Raw genomic sequence first — 18494 nt, forward strand, 5'->3', positions numbered from 1 at the left:
CATGGAAAGGGTATGCCCAGCACAGGCATGCAGGGTGGCATTGAGATGCAAGAAGGGAAGGATTGAGAACTAACTGATGGGGGTAGCAACCTAGTCCTCAACAGTAACTCAATGCAGCCCTCAGGAGCAGGGTACATGGAGACTCCAGGGATGGGTGGAAGAGGTACAAAACGGAAGTGTAGTGGTAATGCTCTGTGGAACAGTCAGATTCAGTTCAAGGTCTAGAAATTCAGTAGAGTGCTCCCAACCTGGCACATAGCCATTTTCTCTCAATTGAAACACTGTCTCTTCAGGGGAGAGAGAGGTTCATACAACTTATTGAGCTCAGGAAGCTCAGGAATTTACAGGAGTCACAAGACCTTACACAGACAACAACAGTTAGCTGGAGAGAGGAGACTCTCTAGTGGAGCTGACTACAAGTTGTACAGGGAGTTTTCATGAGTCATCACCCATGATGCAGTGGGTTTTTCTGCAATGCAGTCAGCCACCTTTGAGTTACCCATGTTCCTGTAAGTAATGCCAATAAACTCATTGGTTCACCAAGCTAAACGTAGGTGGGACCACTTCTTTGGTCTATGGGGTGAACACACGTTTGTTCACGTTTCCCTAGGAAGTCACACAATGCAACCCTACAGAGAAGAGATGTATGACAAGGTGAGTCCACTGGTAGCAGTCCTGTGCTGTTCAGAAGTGATGCAGAACTGGTCTCCAGGTCCAGCAAAGTGTGTCCAAGCCATGTGCATTGTAAAGCACAGAGGCACTATGCTGAGGGCACACAAAGATGTAACCAGCCTGGGGCTGCCCACAGAAAGCTGGGGAGGGCACACCCAACACCCAGACACCTCCATCGTAGTACACACAGCAAAAGGCTAAGATGCTGCAGAGGCAGTTTCGCAGCAGTTGTAGTGCACTGTGGGGGCTGGGCCGGATGTCGCACATCCAGTGCAGTGCAGTAAAGCAGTGGGGCGGAAACACTATATGAGGTTATGTTCTAAAACACTAGATGTAGGCTGTGTTCCTAAAACAACCACAGTATTGTAGGTGAGATGTGATTGGAAACAAGAGTGTGTGTCCACGTGGCCAGGGCAGTGAGGTGAACCAGATGCCAAATGCAGCGTTGTGGCAGTAGGCTATCTGTTGGGGGTACAGTGGTGTGATGTGAGGCGCTGTGCCCAAAGCCCAGGGGTGTCCATATGCCCAATGCAATGGAGCTCACCAGCAAGCTGCTGGGTAGCTGAAGAAAGCCATGCATCCGTCTCAGTGGTGCCATGTAAGGGCTTCTATCAAGGCACCTAGGAAGATCCGCCCTCGCAACAAAACCCTGGCATCCAGCAGAGTGAGTGCCAGGGCAGGGGAGAGAGCTGCAAAGAGGCAGGGCAGCTGCAGCAGGGAGGTCTAGTTCAATGGGATGATGCAGAAATGCAGTACACAGAAAGTCAAGAGAACTACTGCACCCGGCAGCCCTGGAGTCACCGTGTAGGGCTGAAACAGTGCAGGACAGGGATGCCAGGTCCAGAAACCCCAGACTGCACTCATCCCCAGCAAGCCAGAGCCCAGACATAGTACCTCTGTCTAGTGCAAGGTAGACCAGCACGTGCAAAGATGCCAGGGAGTGCTGCAGAGATGGGAAGTCGCTCAGCCTCCCCGAAAACCCAATGCCTAGAGTTCTGCCAGGCTGGGCTGCCGGAGCCCATGGGCTGGAAGTCAAGGCCACCTCCTCTGCCCTATGGGCTTCTGGCCACTGTGACTCCCACCCTCCAATGTCTCCTAGTCTCTCCCCAAGGGCACAGGATGAAGCCACTGCTACCCACAGGGCAGGCAGTCCAGAACTCAGCACACTTCAAGTATTTATATCTGACCAGGGCCTCTGCCTGCTGGCAGACAAACAATGAATTCAGGCTCTGCTGAAAACCTTTTGGGCAATTAAAGCTCATCCCCTGGCCCCTAGCCCAGGGTAGGGCAGTGTGGGGCAGGACAAGAGAGGGAGACCTATTGGAGTAGAGCCTGGCACAGGATGTAGGATGAACAGGAGGCAGATGGGAAAGAAAAGCCAGTCCCAACCAGCCTAGCTGTTCAGTCCTGCCCCATCACTGTCACCTCTCCCCAGGCCTGGACTTCATCAGGAGCCAAGAACAAACTTTTCTGAGTACACAGGAGGCCTGCAAATACTCACACACACATTTGAGCATAGTTCACACTCACATGGTGCTTTCTATGTTCCAGGGACTGTTCTAGGCTAAATGTGTCTAAATATAAAATGTAGCTGCACAACAGCCCCAGGCACTATGTCATGTAACCATCCCATTTCCCAAGTGGGATCACTCCAAGGCCCAGAGAGGTCAGTATCTGCCTAAATGTCACACAGATGGGAGCAGGATGAGAAGCCAGATGGTGTGGTCCCTGAGCCCATGCTCCAACCTGTCGCACTCTAAGCACAAACACGTTTACACACACAGCCACAAGGATCCACAAGCACACATAAACGCATACATATGCGCATTCTGAGCAATATACACCCCTTCCTCAGCAGGACTCACCCATCCTGTCCACATAGGCTTCTGATACCTCCCATTTGTCACAGCTTAGCCCCCAGTTGTCCTTCATCTGCCTACACTCTACCCTTCAGCTGCCCCTCAACCCAGTCATCCCCTAACACCACTTGCCTTGTCATTGGCGGCTGTCCCATTCCTTAGATATATTGCCATCACCAGCTACCTCCCAGTCCCCAGTTGTCCCCCAGCCCTGACCTGCACCCCCAGCCTCAACTAGAGTCCTATCTATAGGTAACCCCAACATCCCTCCCCACTACCCCCATTCAAATCCTTTATCTAGCTTCTATCTTCCGATTCTCAAATCCCAGTGACATCTCCCACCCAGCCTTTCTCTTCACCCCTTTGAACCTGACTCTAAACCCTGGGCTCTGTTCTGTGGGAATCTGCCTGAGTCACACAGACACAACGTCTTCAGAGTTGGCCACCACAGAGACCGCCCACACACACTCTGCAGGTCACATGAGAAAGTTTTATCAGCCCACTACTCACAGCCCTCTGCATCCCAGGGCCTCCCTCCACCCCTTGAGCCTTCCCTGTGCATCCAGGAGTTTACATCAACACAAACACTGTGAGCACCTGCCATGTACCCATTAAGAGGACCAGAAATGACAAAGTCCTATCTCAGCCCTCAGAAAGGCCCCAGCAAAACAAGGGCAGCCTATGATCACGCAAGCTTTAGGAGAGACGTTGGCCCCAATGTCTGGGTGGGAACAGGAGGGCTTACTGTGACAGTGACAGTGGAGGTAGAATTCGGTGGCGGAGGGGGGTGCCTCAGTAAAAGGCACAGCATGGGCAAAGACAAAGATGTATAAAAGGACAGGGTCTGGGGTCCTGGATTATAATGCAGATGGTTGGACACAGGGTCAAAAAAGTGACACACAGAAGGCTGTTTCCTAAAGAAAAAAGCTGGAAAAGTATGGTCTGGTCTGCCAAGTTAGGATGTGGTTTTGGGCTGGGGGGCCGAAAAGGCATGGAGTGAGGGAATGTCAGTATTCTATGACAGCCTTACATACGGCATTCTGGTCACAGGTTAGAGGAAAGGCTACTACTGCAATAGTCCAGGTAAGATGTAATGAGGCTGGGAGGCCGGGAGAGAAACCATGGAATGCATAAAATATTTACTGAGGGCCGCTGAGAGATGGTCTGTCCAAACCGGTTCCACTCCCTGAAGGGCCAGGCCACACTAAAGCTGCTGCAGGCCTCACCCCTCTATACCAACACAGTGCACCTAACATTCTGCAAGGGTGGGAACATCCTCTACCCTCACTGGTCAATTTCCTATAGCCACTAGCAACATGTGACAGTTGAGAACTTGAAACCTGGCTAGTGCAAATAAAGGACTAAATTAGCATTTTAATTAATTGTGATTAAGAGGCCACAAATGCAGGTAAGGAGCATTTCCATCACTGTAGAAAGTTTTATTGGATAAGGTAGTTCTGGACAGACGGCCATGGAGCCACAGAAGCTAGAGACACCAGCCTGCAGACCAGAGCAGCTGTGCCATCCTCCTGCAGACCCTGATCTCCCCACACCCTGGGATGGCTGTACTGAGACACTGCCCACCCAACAGGTGTGGACTCACTCCAGGAATGGGATACTGGAGGTTCCCCAGGTGTCACCTCCCTACTCCAAACTCAGATCTAGCCACACCACCATGACCTAGGTGCTCTGACAAGCCACACATAGGCTCTGTGTCCCTGCCTCAGTCTCACATGCATACATGTACACATGCCCCACTCTGGCTGCCCAGGTGTCAGGATCACACATGTACACACCTCACACCTCATTCAGCCTCCCCTAACCCCACATGCAAAGGTGGCCTCTCTTCCTTCCAGCTCAGGGACAGTCCCTTGGCATCCAGGAGGGAGGCTGTGATCTCTCCTGTGCACCCCAAGATCTGGTATTGAGGACTGAAGGCAGGCGTGTCTGCCCAACATAGGACCCTCCTCCCTCCTCCCTTCTCTCTCCTCCCCCCTGCTCAGACTGACCGTTGAGACTGGATGCCTCACCAATGCTTCGTCACAAAAGGCTGGAGCTGGGGACTGGTCAGGCACTGCCAGCTGCTGGGAGTGGGACCAGGGTGGGGTCGAGGGAGAGGGAAGCAGCACTGGAGCCTGGAGGGGAGGGGCCCTGCTGCAAGAGACCTCTCTCCCTTCAGTCTCTGCCAGGGACTTAACCTCCTCAACCCACAGTTCCCACATGACACTTTCTGGACATGGCCTTTTCACAATATAACACCATCCCCCAGCAGAATTTTCCAGATTCTTAGAGGGAAAAATCTCTTCCTTCAGTTTTTACCTTCAGTGGAGTCACTGCGCCCCCATCTGGCATCTCCAGCTCAGAACTTGACCCACTTGACTTCATCCATTCTTTTCTGTTGTTGGTTTTTGGGTTTTGGGGGGTTTTTTTTTTGTTTTTTTTTGTTGTTGTTGTTGTTTTTTCCAATTTTGAGACTGTCTTGCTAAGTTACCCAGGCTGGCATGGAATTCACTGTCTAACTTGACTGACTTGGAACTTGCACTCCTCCTGCCTCAGCCTCCCCAGTATTGCAATTTCAGGACTCAGCTATCACAGCAGCTTCATTAGTTCCTATGTCTCATCCCTTTACTTAGACTAGGTGACCCTTTACTTACACTTAGTGCCTGGAACCAAGTATTCAAAGGTATCCAGTGACTGTCCTCACAGAGTTCCTGGTCTGGTATGGGAGGCAGGACTGAGAAATTACAATTACAGTGCCATATAAAAAGATCAATCAACTCCCACTCTCCTCTTCCTGAGCTAGGACAGAAAATAACCAAGGAAGGCTTCAAGGAGGAGGTGATATCTAAACTGAAAGACAAACAAGGGGTTCAACATGTGAAGACAGGAAATCAAAGAATCCAGGAGAGAAAGCACAGCTTGTAAAAGGTGCTGAGATGAGATGATAGGTAGTGGGCATTTAGAAGTTACCAGTGAATAAGGCTGGTCAGATCACAGGACCCTAAAACAAGGAGGGGTGGGACAAGCAGGCAGGGACTAAAGCAATCAAGGAATAAGGGGGAAAGACTTAACTTTGAAGGCAATGGAGGTTTTATATCAAGGTTGAAAACATGCATTTTAGGAAGATCTCTGGTACAGTGGAAGAAAGGAACTGGCACCTTCCTGCAGGTAGAACATGGCTGAGGACAGGGAGAAGGGACAGATGGAAGAGGGCCCAGGATAGGACACTAAGATGCAGAACAGGTGGATTGGACAAGAGAGGGTGGGTCACAAGGTACTTCCTGCATCCCTGGCTGGCCTAGCCTCGTGTGGAGGCCACCCTACCAGTCCTCCTGGAGAGCCCATGGAAAGATGCAGCATGCCTCCAGCAAGCAACCTCTGCCCTGGATCTCCCCTATCACCAGACCTGGGCAGGAGGCAGACAGGAAGTACAGCACAGGATCCTGGCCACCCTCCTGGCTTCCTGCCTAACCCAGCCCCAGGGAGACAGGCAGGCTGCCCTGACAAGCCCTCATTGCCCAACCTGAGACCCCTGAGCATGTCTCCCACATGCCTGCTGTCCACAACTCCAGCAACCAAAAAGACAGACTGTGCCAGAACACAGTGGAATAAATTACTGCCAGGCTTGTACAGCTGATAGGCACCATTTATAGGCCCCACCACCAAAGACTCAGGAGGCAGGCAGGGGGCTGAGCTGACAACGCAGACTGAGAGAGGGGACTACCACTTCCCTTTTGTCCAGGGCTTCTGAATCAGACTCTGATAGTAAAGCTACACAGGATGCCATGAACTTAAAAGTGAAGTGACTTGCCCTAGATCACATACCAGCACAAGCAGCAGAGGCAGAATTTGAACCCTAGTCCCCCTGGCTTCAAATTACAGTCTCGGGAGCTTTGCCACAAGCCTGCAACACATTTTTTATTCCCTGGTCTTCCCAGATAGAGGGCTTTACATTCTACCAAGTATCACACTCCATCAGCAAGGCCCAGAAGCAGATAGGAAGACTAAGGTTCAAGAATACTAATGACCTATATATACCAGGCTTCCCTCCAAACCTTGATTCTTGACAGTCCTCAGCAGTGGGCAATTGGGACACATGTGTTCTCAAATCAGGTTGATGGGGTGGGGGTAGTGTTTGATCTCTGGGTGGGGGAAGGTCAGAGGAGTTTGGAGAGGATGAAAAGACAGGTTGCCTGAGCCACCCTCTGGGGAACCAGGTCAAAACAAACTGAGCACGAAACTCCAAAGCTGCAGGGCAAGGCCCCAACGCCAAAACAGCTGCTGGGGTGACCCAGAGCCTGGGCGAGCTCCACCCGCCCCAGACTCCCAGGAGGGGGCGGTGCCAAGAACTGGATCCCCGCGAGGCCCGGTGTCTAGGGCAGGCAGCCAGAAGGAGTCTCTCCCCCGGCTCGAGGCGGCCGGTGCGTGTCTCGGCTCCGATCCCACCCCGGGCGGCTCCGGATTACCCCTCGCCGGGTTGTGGGGACCAGGGGAGGCGGAAGGCTGGCGCAACCCAGTTGGAGGGGCGAAGGCCTGGGGTCCAGGCCTCAGGAGGGACTGCGGGGCACGCGCATACACAAGCACGCCGCGACACATCGTCTACACAGTACCCGCTGCGATGCGCTCACGGACGCACAGGCATTGGCTCGGGGTGCACACATTCAGATCTCTCTCTCTCTCTCTCTCTCTCTCTCTCTCTCTCTCTGCTTTTTTAGGACAGGGTCTCACTCTGTAAACTAGGCTGCCTGAAATTCACTATATAGCACCCACTGGCCTCAAACTCATGACAGTCCTGCGACTCGGAAACACCCTGAGCGCACGATCGCACCGCAGGCCAAGCGGGAGCCCCACGCACATAAACTCACACACACGTCCGCACATGCGGGCCCCGCCGGCGGAGAGGCCGCGCAAAGTTGCAAAGCAGACAGAGGGAGCGTCCCCAGGGACCCCGGAGTCCTCCGCGCCTCCTGCGCGCCACGGTGGGGGCGCCGTCCCGAGGCCACCGGCCAGGCCCTGCTGGGACCCCGACGCCGCAGTCCCACCCGGGTCCCCACGGCCGGGTCTCCGCGGGTCTCCCTGCCCGCCCGCCCTCCCTCCCTCCCCCGGGCTGCCAGGCGCCGCCAGGGATCCGCTGCCCGCTAGTGCCGCACGGAACTTGCGAAAACAACAGACCGCCCGACATATCGGAGTCGGCGGGGCCGCGCTCCCTTGCTCGGTCCCTAGTCAGCGGCAGGCCCAGTCTCGGAGGGGCACCGCCGCGACTTGTTCCGACCCCTCGCGCACACGGGCGCGCGATTACACACACACACACACACACACACACACACACACACAAGCACCCTCGGCTCCCGGGCACACTCGGCCACGGCCCAGGAGCGCCCCACGCTCGCTCGCAGATCCTGGCCACGCAGCCAGCGCGCACCGACACACTCACACATCCACATCCACTCCAGACACGCTCCCCCCTCCCCCCGCATCCTCCGCACTCCTAGCTTTCACTCGGACCCACACAACACCGCACACCCCAGACACTCCCACAGGGGACACACGGTGCACACGGCGCACGGCCACACATCACACATTGCGTTCCCGGGTCCACAGAGCACTCGCTAGCACAAGCGTAAAACAAACACACGACCCATTCGTCAAATGCAGGAGAAACCGCAGTCCCGGCTCGGGAAACACAGAAATGCGAACAAAATGCAACACATTAGCAGATGCAACTCCAGACACGCCACCAAAACTCAGAGGCACACGCCGCAGACACACAACCCACTTGGCCGCACGAACGCTACCCACCGGCAGACGCTGGCCGTTCGTACATCCGACGCCCGGATGCGGGCGACATCCACGCCTGCACACTCGCACACACGGAGACACGCGACCTCTTTGCACACACAACTACGGGCACACAACCTTCACGGTCACACGACACCCGCGAGCGCTCGCTCGGCCGAGCATCCCGCACTCCGACACGCACCGGGAGCCAGCTCGCATCGTGCGTGGAGCCAGCGCGCACACTTTCTTCGGAGCTGCGCCACGGCCCCGGGGGGTTTGCGGGCTGAGCTCCGTGGGACTGCCACGCGCTTTACCTGCCGGAGTCTCGGTCTCGGGTGCGCAGAGCTGGAAGGTGAGCGCTAGGACTAGAGCCTGGGCGCGGGCCATGGCTGGGGCGTTGCTGGCGCCGGGGCTCCCGGGCCGGGCCACCCGGGAAGCGACGCCGCCGGAGCCCGAGCCCGAGGCGAGCTGGAGCCGGAGCGGAGCTGCGCGGAGCGGAGTGGGACTGGCGCCGAGTCCAGAGCGGGAGCCCGAGCGAGCGGGGCGCTGACGTCAGGCCCCCCGGGCGCCAGTTCCGCGGTCTCAAGGCGTCCCCTGCCGGCGGTGGCGCGCGCTGCTGCCGGGGTCCCCTGGCCTGCTGGCCCCGGCGCCCCTCCCCCATGCCCGCACCCCAGAGAAGACCCACTGGCGGATGCACACACCTACACCAACGTTCTCGGGCGAGCGCACTTGTTGCCCACAGCTGGGACAGTGACCCAGGGACACCCGCGTCTCTGTCTCATTGGTTGCTAGAGTTCTTCCTCCCTTGGCCACTCCGAATTATACATTCATGCCTACCTCTGATGACAGAGCACTCACTACCTAGCAAGAGCCTTCTTGGGCCTTTGGAAACGCTGATTTTTAGAGAGCTGTTCCTTCCGGTACCATGAAATCCTCCTTCCTTACCAACCCTCCTGTCTCCTACTGGATGTAGCCTCTGGCTACACGGGGTAAGTAGATCTGGGCCTCTGGCCAGTACAAGCTCTTGCACAACAGCCTGCAAACTAGTTGTCCATGACTACATAAGACCAGGCACCATGTACGTGCTTTCCACATTTGGACTCGTTCATCTTCAACCATAACCCTAGGAGGCATAGACCACTGAGATTCCATCACACCGTTGAGGAAATTGAGATACAAAGCTTGACTTTTCCAAGATCGTGCATCAGTATGAGGCAACACCAAGATTTGAATCAAGGTTGTCTGGCTTGAACTGAAGAGCAGCTGAGGCCTATCTGGCATCCAGAAGCCCATTCATTTTCCAAAAACTGACCACATGCAAGTTCATTGGTTCAAAGATTACCCTAGGCCATGGTGGAGATGTAAAACAAAACAAAAAAATTTTTTTTTAATTTCTGGGGGCTTGAGAGATGGCTCGGTAGCTAAAAGCTAGACCTAGTGCTCTTGCAGATGACTCAAGTTGGGTTCCCAGCACCCACCACAGGCAGCTCACAATTGCCTGTAACATCTGCTCCAGGGGATCTGACGCCCTCTTCTGGCCTCCATGGGCACTGCACTCACATAAGCACACAGACACACATAATTAAAAATAAATATATTTTTTTAACTCAATCCACATGGAGCTTATGTTAAGGAAAAAACAAGAACAAACAAGAAGTAAATTCTCTGGCATCTATCTCTTCACTGTCTCATATCCCAGAGAATTTAGAGGAACCAACGAGGGTGGGGAGGGAGAGGGACTGCAGCAGTTCTAAACAGACAACCTGCTATTTGATAGATTTGGTATTTATCCCCCATCTTTATGCAAGCTTTGTACTATATCCCAGAGCCTGGTATCTGGCATGCTCAATAAATGATAAATGGATGGATAACTGATGAATTAGTGAACATAAACATGGTCCTTGCCTTCGTGAAGCCTTCATGAAGTTTACATTCCACTGGGGGAGGCCAGCAGCAAATGTAAATAAATATAGTATTGAGATCTGAGGCATGTACTCTCAAGAAAATGGATGAAGTGTTGTAATAAGGAATAGTGGGGGAGGCGTTCCCCTACTTTAGATAAGAAGGTTCCAGAGGGCTTTGCTAAGGAAGTGACATGGTACCACATGAGGGGAGGCTGAATTACAAGAAGTCAGCCTCATGCAGATCAATGGGGAGAAATGCTGCAGTCAGAGGAGACAGCCTGGCCAAAGATAGGCTGGTGAGTCTGAGGAGACCAGGGAGGTTGGAATAAAGTAGATGGGGAGAAGAGGGGAGGCAGGTACAGCTGGAGAGGTTGCCACAGCTTGCAGGCCTGAGCAAGAGAGGCTTTTGGTTAAACCCTAAGAAAAGGCAATCCACTGAAGCACTAACCAGCAGAGTCCAAGTTCTGATCTCTGATTCTGTTAGTCCTCCCAGTAGCTAAGGGGCAGAGACACTGAACAGAACCTATATAAAAACCCTCTTTGTGAGCCAGGTGTGGTGGCGCACACCTTTAATCCCAGTACTGGGGAGGCAGAGGCAGGCAGATCTCTGTGAGTTTGAGGCCAGCCTGGTCTCCATAGTGAATCCGGGCCAGCTGCGGCTACAGGAGACCCTGTCTCAAAAAAAACAAAAACAAAACAAAAACAAAAACCCTCCTTGTGGACTGGAGAGATGACTCAGCAGTTAAAAGTACTGGCTACTCTTGCAGAAGACCCAGGTTCAAATCCCAGCACCCACATGGCAGCTAATAACATAACTCCAGTTTTGGGATATCCGAACACCCTCTTTTGTCCTCCCAGGGCACTGCACAGCAGAGGTGTACTTACATACATGCATAACACTCATACACATAAATTAAAAATAAAAGAAACAAACAAACAAAAAAAACCCCCTCATTTCCTGTCTCTTCTTCCAGCTGGTTCACACGGAGGCTGGCACACCCAGAAGCTACCCTAAGGTTGGAGAGGTCAGAACTGAGCTTCCCCAGGCTCACTAGCTCTTTTCTTATGAAAATTGCTCAACTCCAGGTCAAAATTGGGAAAGGGCCAAAGACACAAAGTGAGCCAGGACCAGAGCATTAAATCAAGAGTTACATGGAGACAGAGGCAAAGGAAGGAAAATGTGATGGGCAAGAAACAAAGACAGATTCTGCAACAGAGAAGAAAAAGGACAAAAAACTGGTAAACAGAAAGAATAAGCAACCAAGGATGCTGTTTACAGAGACCTCAAGAGACAACCTGTGAGAGTAATTCACTGATGATCTCAAGTTTTTTGAGTATGGAAACTGAGACTCAGTGAGCATAAGGCATTTGCCCAAGGTCACACAGTCAGTACATGGTAGTATCAGGACTCGAACCCAAATCTGACTCATTGCTCTTTGTACAGGAGGAGGCCCCAGAAACTATGGTAGAGGTGCCAGCACTAGCAACAGGTAGGCAGATGAAGAGAGCATGCTTCCTTACTTCAAAAAGGCCACAAACTTCTATAATCCTTCAGAGAGGAAGACAAGCCCTGGCCTGGGGTGACCGGCAAATCTAGGGAAGATACAACACCAGAAAGGATGCCAGGTCAGGAAGAAACTCAATTACCTGCAACTCATGGAATATTTATGATACATATCCTGTGCCAGGCCCCATATTGAGTGCTGGTGTCATGGAAATGAACCAAAGAAGGCCCCACATTTCCCTGCAGGGGGACGTGGGCATATAAATAATTGAGATAGTATCCTATAGGCCATGACACTGACCCAGAGAAAACACAAAAGCAGCAGGGTTGACTCAATAAAACGATATCCGATCTTTATCTGGTAGGTAGGACAGGAAAATTCATTTGGGGGCAGAAGGAACAACCTAAATAAAGACATAAGAGAAGGAAGACTTGGCAAAGGTGGGGTCTGGTGCAGTTGGATCATAGGCTATGAACAGTTCAAAAGCAGAAGATGAAGTTGAAAAGACAGGGTTGGTATCAAAGTACAATAGGCCTTAAATGTAAGGTCAGCACCATTAGACTTGAACTCCTCCATCAGTGGTTCTCAAACTGTGCCCCTGGGTGAACCTGGGTGGCCTAGACCAAAAGTGAGGGTTATAAGGATGCACAGGGAGACCAAGTCCAGCCTCAAGGAGGATAGTTTTCTGATAATTCTCCAGGCCTCCTGGCTGGACTGCCCAGGGATTCAGAGGAGTCAGTATGATGGAAAAAATGACAACAGCTCAATGTCACCTAGAGGATTATTGTGTGCTTCTTAGCACAAGTAGGCCTGTGTCACTGTGAAAATAGGTGAGCAGGACTAGGCTTCGTGTTCATATGTGCATGTGCTCAGATGCAATTGTGGAACCAGACCTCTCCCACTGAGAGATCAACTTTCTCTCTAATAAGTAGACAGTTTTGAGCATATACTTTGAGCCGAGTTAGTCTAAGTGTTTTATTTGTGATATTGCATCTTTACAACACTCCCAACACTTCACAATAATTACTGAATGTTTTCTTGTACTAAGTGTTAATATCTTCTATGGCCTCAAGACAACCTTGAAACTACTAGTCTCACAATTTGATGGGTTTTTCTGTTTCTTTTCAGTGCTAGGGACCAAACCCAGAAACCCACACAAGCTAGGTGAAGGTTCTACTGCTGAGCTACATCCTCAGTACTGTTCCCTTCATTTTAACAATGAGGAAACAGTCAGAGAAGGCAGATGATTAACCCAAAATTAAACAGCTGGAAAATGGCCAAGCCAGACTCAAATCCAGATTACCCAAATCTAGTTTCCACACCCTTAATCTCTGTGCTTTGCTGCCCTCTTCCTCAGGGGAAAGCCTTTTTAGATGGCCAGCTTTGGGTCAATCATCCTAACCCTTCAAAGTCCTGGTTCTCTAACACCTGTTCCCTGGGTTTCCTAAAACATCATATTCTGGGGAGCCTATAAAAATGTATACTTTTGGGAACTGGAGAGATAGCTCACTGGTTAGAGCACTGACTGCTCTTACAGAGGACCCAGGTTAAATTCCCAGCATCCACATGGTGGCTAACAATCCTTGGTAACTCCAGTTCCAGGGATCCAGGGATCCAATGCCCTCTTCTGACCGCTGCAGGCATTGTGCCCCATGGGTGTATTTACACACAAGCAGGCAATACAGTCATATACATAAAATAAATTTAAAAAAAAAAAAAAAAAAAAAAGAATGTAAGCCGAGTGTGGTGGTGCACCCCTTTAATCCCAGCCCCTGGGAGGCAGAGGCAGGCGGATCTCTGTGAGCTCAAGGCCAGCCTGGTCTATATAGCCAGTTCCAGGCCAGCTGGGGCTATACAGAGACCCTGTCTCAAAAAGACGAGAAAACAAAACAAAAGAATGTATACTTTTGGACCATGGACCTCTCCCCATGATTCTAATTCGGCAAGTGGAACCTCACATGGTTTTCATACACCCAGGTTGGAGTCAAAGCAACAATTAGTAAAGGAGGTCCCAAGAGCAACTCCCTTGAGAGTCCTGGCAGGCCTTCCCCTCGAGAGCGCCTGTTTTCTTCGGACTGTAACAAAGCATAGTCGCTTGTACACTATTGTCCAACTGAATATTTAGTTATGCTTTTGTCCTCCCTCAACCAAAAACAAGACCCTGCATCTTCACTGGGCTAGACTTTTATACAAAGACTTTCCACTTTCCCACTCAATCTCTACGCTGAAAGCATTTTGAAAGATGCCCTCCTCCTTGCCGCTCTTCTATCTGAACACAACTGACGTTCTTTACAATGTGTTTTCCCGTCCACAGTAACATTCTTATATCGTTTCATCCAATCCTCACAACAATCTGAAATGAGGCATATTAGCTCCATCGCACCAGATCAGAGTTGCACTCGCCCAAGCTAGGAAAGAGCAGCGCTACTTTTCTAGTTCTCAGCCTCATACCTCTGCTTGGTGCAGGAAAGTAACCTTTAGGTCCCAGTCGTGCCAGGGTATTAGAGATTAAAGGAACTGACACTTGAAAGCGCCTGGCACTGTAAAGGCTCAAAAACGAGTGGGAAGGGGAAACTGAGGCCAAAGTGTAAATGGCTTCCCCCAAATCAAACGCCACACCACAAGTGTAGCCCCAGCTTTAGGACAGTCCTAGACTCTCCTCATTGCGAAGGCTGATTTGGCGGGCTCAGCTCCGCAAGTTCCGGGTCCCTGAATTTCCGGCCCAAGCCGTTTCTCTAGGCGCCACCACAAGGGCTGAGCGCAGGGAAGCGACCCCTTTAAGAGGATGGGGGTGTGGCCACGGGGGAGGGGCGCAGGCGCGCGGTCGCGGACGGATGACGTGACCCTCCGGGTTTTGCGTAGGCTGGAAGCAGCATGTGGGTCCGCGGTGTGCCGAGCGGGGCTCGAACCCGGGGGCCGCTGCAGCCCCGGCTGCTCGGATTTTGGCACTGCCGCGGCAGGGCCGCCTCCTTCTATTCCGCTTCCGCCGAGCCCTCCCCGGTCCGGGCGCTGGTCTATGGGAACCACGGCGATCCAGCCAAGGTCGTCCAGTAAGAACCGGCGCGGAAAGCGGGGAGGGAGCTGGGGGCTCCTGGAGGGTTTTAAGAGGGGCCACGGACTGCAGAGGGAGGGACGGGGTCCGAGGACGCGGGTTGCGCGGCGCCGATTCTGAAGCCCGGGGTGCGCTTCGTAGCTCCACGCCGGAGTTCGGTGCTTCGAGCCGGCTACAGACCTGAGAGGGACAGGTGCAGAGGAAAGGTTTAAATTTATTGATGGAGGATTGTGGCAGCCACTCCTCTGCCTAAGTGGATGCTTTCGTTTGTCACAGCAGTGTTGTGGAATTAGTTACTGGATTTATTCAGAAAACCGAGGCATACAGAAAAGATCTCTTACCAAAGTCACCTAGCCAGTGAGAATCGACTTTAAAGTTATACTTTACATCCGTTTGGATCTTCACTTCTGAGTTAAGTGGATACTAGATTTCTGTTTTCAGTTCACAGAGGTCGAGGGACTTGTCCGAAGTGGTAACAGCTAATAATTGATTGGAATCCAAAATTCGTGGCTTCTGGCTCCTTGAGTTCCTTTTCCACCACACCATGTATGCACCTTGGCCTAGTTTAAAAGAGTTGTTTGTTTTATAATCCCAGCACTCTGAGACTGAGAAAGATTGTGAGTTTGAGAACAGCTGGGGCTATGTAGTGTGCCCTTAACCCAAAACATACAGTAAAATAAATTTTAAAATTTTAAAATCACCCCTCCTCCAAATAACCAAAATGCAACTGGGGAGCTGTACATGATGGTATATACTTGGAGTCCCAGCACTCAGAAGGCTTAGGCAGGACAGTTGTGAATTTGAGGCCAGTCTGGACTCAAATTCACAATTGATGTTGAGACCTTGTCTCAGAATCAAAACATTAAACAGCAACAATAAAAACCAATAATTTGAGGGGCCCAGGCATTGAGCACTGGCTGCTCTTGCAGAGGACCCAGGTTTAATTCCCAACACCTACTTGGCAGCTAACAACTGTTCACAACTCCAGTTCCAGGGGAATCCGACACCCTCTTCTGACCTCCACCAGCATTAAATGACATAGGTGCACTTACGTACATGCAGGCAATACACTCACACACATAAAATAAAATTTTTTAAAAAAAACTAATTGGGGGTTTATTGATTGATGCATCTTCTTGATAGTTGCTTTCTTCCTTCCTGAGACCTCTCCCTATGTAGCCATGGCTAGTGAAGAACTTGCTATGTAGACCAGGGTGACCTCCAACTTACAGTGATCTTCCTACCTCTTCTTCCCATTCCCAAGTGCTGGGATTTCAGATATAAGTCAGTGTAACTGACTGTTAGAGTTTTTTTATGTGGTTGGTTTGTTTGGTTTTGACCCACAGCCTCCTGTAGCCCAGGCTGGCCTCAAGCTTCTGCCTCTACACACTCCAAAGTGCTGGGATTACAGCAGCTGTTCACCACAAAGACCAGCTTTTTTTTTTTTTTTTTTTTTTTTTTTTAAACCCCTTTTTCAGGGTCTCTTACTTGCCAAGGCTGGTCTGTGACTTGTGGCCCTATTGCCTCAGTATCTCAAGTAGTTGGGATTACAGTTTGAAATTTCTTTTAAATTGCTCTATAGGTGGATGTAGCTAGGTTAATGCATGACTTGAATTTACCTGAGGCTTCTCTCTGCCTGTCAAAACACCTACCCTGTGTTTAAACCATTACAATACTATGTTTGCTGTGAATCAAAGAGTTGTAAACAAGGCACCACAGGAGAGTATGCAGGTGCTTTTTGATGGAGAACATTAGCTCATTCTTAGCTGATTAGCCCTGTATGCCGTGTTTATGATGTTTCCAAAATATGATTTGACTTAGAGAACCTCAGTAAACTTGCCAAACATACAGTTAAGCCAAATTAAGGCAAGGATCTGATTCCAAGTGCTCGAATTCCCAGATCTGAGTTTTTACCTTAGCTCTACTCTGGGCAGTCCTCACAGCTTTGACTGGCAAGTTATACATAGGTTTATTAATTGATGATTTCATGCAGGAGTCATGAATCCAACAGAATGTTTAGAGAGGTTTAAGTGACTTGTCTAAAATCAAATAGCTTATAGATGGTCTTAGGACACTGTGTGTGTGTGTGTGTGTGTGTGTGTGTGTGTGTGTGTGTGTGTGTGTGTGTGTAGGTCAGAGGACAACTCTCAGGAGTCTTTTCCTTTGCCACCTTTTGGATCAGGTGATCAAATTCAGGTCATTGGGTCTATGCACTAGCACCTTTATTCACTGAATCATCTTGCAGGCCCCCAAATTGTATTTTGCTCATAGGTAATAAATCTTGTCAGGGAAGCTATTCCCCCTGAGGACTTTGCTGAGGTGAGCTGATGAAGCTCTCATGAACATGGCTCCATTTTCGGGAATGGGCCCACAATGAGAGTGGTGTAATGCTGCGTCCAAAGGCTTATAATCTGTATGTCTCATGCAGGACCTGCTACGAAATAGCTGCTCTTGTACCATAGCTAAATCCAAATCTCATGTCATTAAAAATTGTACCTTTTATTGAGTTCTACCAAGGTGATGAAGGCCTGGGCAGCTAAACAGCTGAGTGCAGTTGCCTCCTGATTGATTTCCTCCTCTTAGAATCCAGGGAAACTGGAACCCACCGGCCTTTCTACAGATGCCAGCCAGGAAAAAAACAAAAACAAACAAACAAAAAAACCATCTATTGTCTCCTGTGTAGAACCCTAGTCATTTCTCTGAGTTCAATGGTACTTTTAGAAACTTATTTCCAGGTCCCACCCCTGAAGTGCTTCACAGGTCTGGAGTGTCTTTAAAGCTCTGCAAGTCTCCCAAGTGAAGTGCCACTGCCTTGTGGATAGATGGCCAAGGCAGTAGGAACTGTCCCTCCTGACGGATCCAAGCCACTTCGTTTGCATATGGACTAAAGCCAGTGACTGGGATTCTCTTTGTAATCTTGTTTTAGGAGGTTTAGGGTAACCATACCACAGAAGGAATCAGGTGTTCTTTTCACATCCCAGTGACTGGGTGTCTCTGGATCTGGGAATAGGTTCACGGGGCTACCCAGATCCAAACCGTATTCCCCAGACAGGTATGCTTTGTGATGTCTGCACTGTGGGCCAGTGTTCTGGGGGCCAGGGAAGAGACTAAGGACCAGTAAGGCTTGAACTGCTGATCTGCCTGAAGTCACACTGCAGAATTACAACATTCAGAAAAGGTCAGAGGTCATCCTCATGTTTGTCCTGTGCAGAATTCTGGATTCTCTGTAACAGAACTCCTGGAAAATGATGTCCTCTTTTCCTTTTCCTTTTTCTTCCGGAAAGTCTTCTTAGAACTTTGCATTCTTGTGTTAATGTAGAAAGAACGCTCATTTACTGTACACCCACTAAGTCCAAGCATTGGGCTAAGTCCTCCACATATGTTATGGAATTTAAATATTACAATAGGGCTGGGGTTGTAGCTCGATGCAGAATCCTTGTCTAGCATGCAGAAAGCCCTGGGTTCAGTCCTAGACACTGCAATAATAGTAATAATCACAGTCCAGTTTGGTTCATTCTTTTCCCCGTTTTACAGATCAGGAAACTGAGGCTCAAAAAGATTGAATAACCCTTGCACAGAATGGTACAACTAGGATGCTTCTTAAAAATACTCCATAGAAGAAAATAATAGAGACCTAGGCTAGAAGAAGCAATGAGTCGTCTAGAAGGTTTTTTGAGAATGAGAGTGAGTGTAAAATTAGGAACAAGATAGGGTAGAAGAGGCG

At 50.5% G+C, this 18494-nt stretch overlaps 2 protein-coding genes across 10 annotated transcripts in view; one reads left to right on the forward strand and one right to left on the reverse strand.

Moving 5' to 3' along the window:
• The window catches only part of Ptpru (protein tyrosine phosphatase receptor type U), a 79124-nt gene extending 70313 nt beyond the window's left edge, over window positions 1-8811 (reverse strand). For 2 of the 5 annotated variants that reach the window (XM_017801904.2, XM_008847920.3), the window contains exon 1: window positions 8624-8785. In XM_017801904.2, coding sequence (XP_017657393.1) covers window positions 8624-8696 — 73 coding nt within the window. In that variant the 5' untranslated portion in view covers window positions 8697-8785. Of the gene's footprint in view, window positions 1-8330; window positions 8361-8623 lie in introns of those variants that run through there. The other 3 variants (XM_008847922.2, XM_017801905.2, XM_008847921.3) reach the window with 3 other exon arrangements.
• A 5749-nt stretch (window positions 8812-14560) lies between these two features.
• Mecr (mitochondrial trans-2-enoyl-CoA reductase) overlaps window positions 14561-18494 on the forward strand; it is a 34940-nt gene continuing 31006 nt past the window's right edge. For 4 of the 5 annotated variants that reach the window (XR_003851866.1, XR_003851867.1, XM_008847925.2 and 1 more), the window contains exon 1: window positions 14561-14768. Coding sequence is in view for 3 of the 5 variants with exons in the window: in XM_008847925.2 (XP_008846147.1) it covers window positions 14593-14768 (176 nt within the window). In the remaining 2 variants the exon portion in view is untranslated. The remainder of the gene's footprint in view (window positions 14769-18494) is intronic. The other variant, XM_017801906.2, reaches the window with a different exon arrangement.

The sequence above is a fragment of the Nannospalax galili genome, unplaced genomic scaffold (assembly GCF_000622305.1).
Source record: "Nannospalax galili isolate Female #2095 unplaced genomic scaffold, S.galili_v1.0 scaffold23, whole genome shotgun sequence".
In the NCBI taxonomy this organism is placed as follows: domain Eukaryota; kingdom Metazoa; phylum Chordata; class Mammalia; order Rodentia; family Spalacidae; genus Nannospalax; species Nannospalax galili.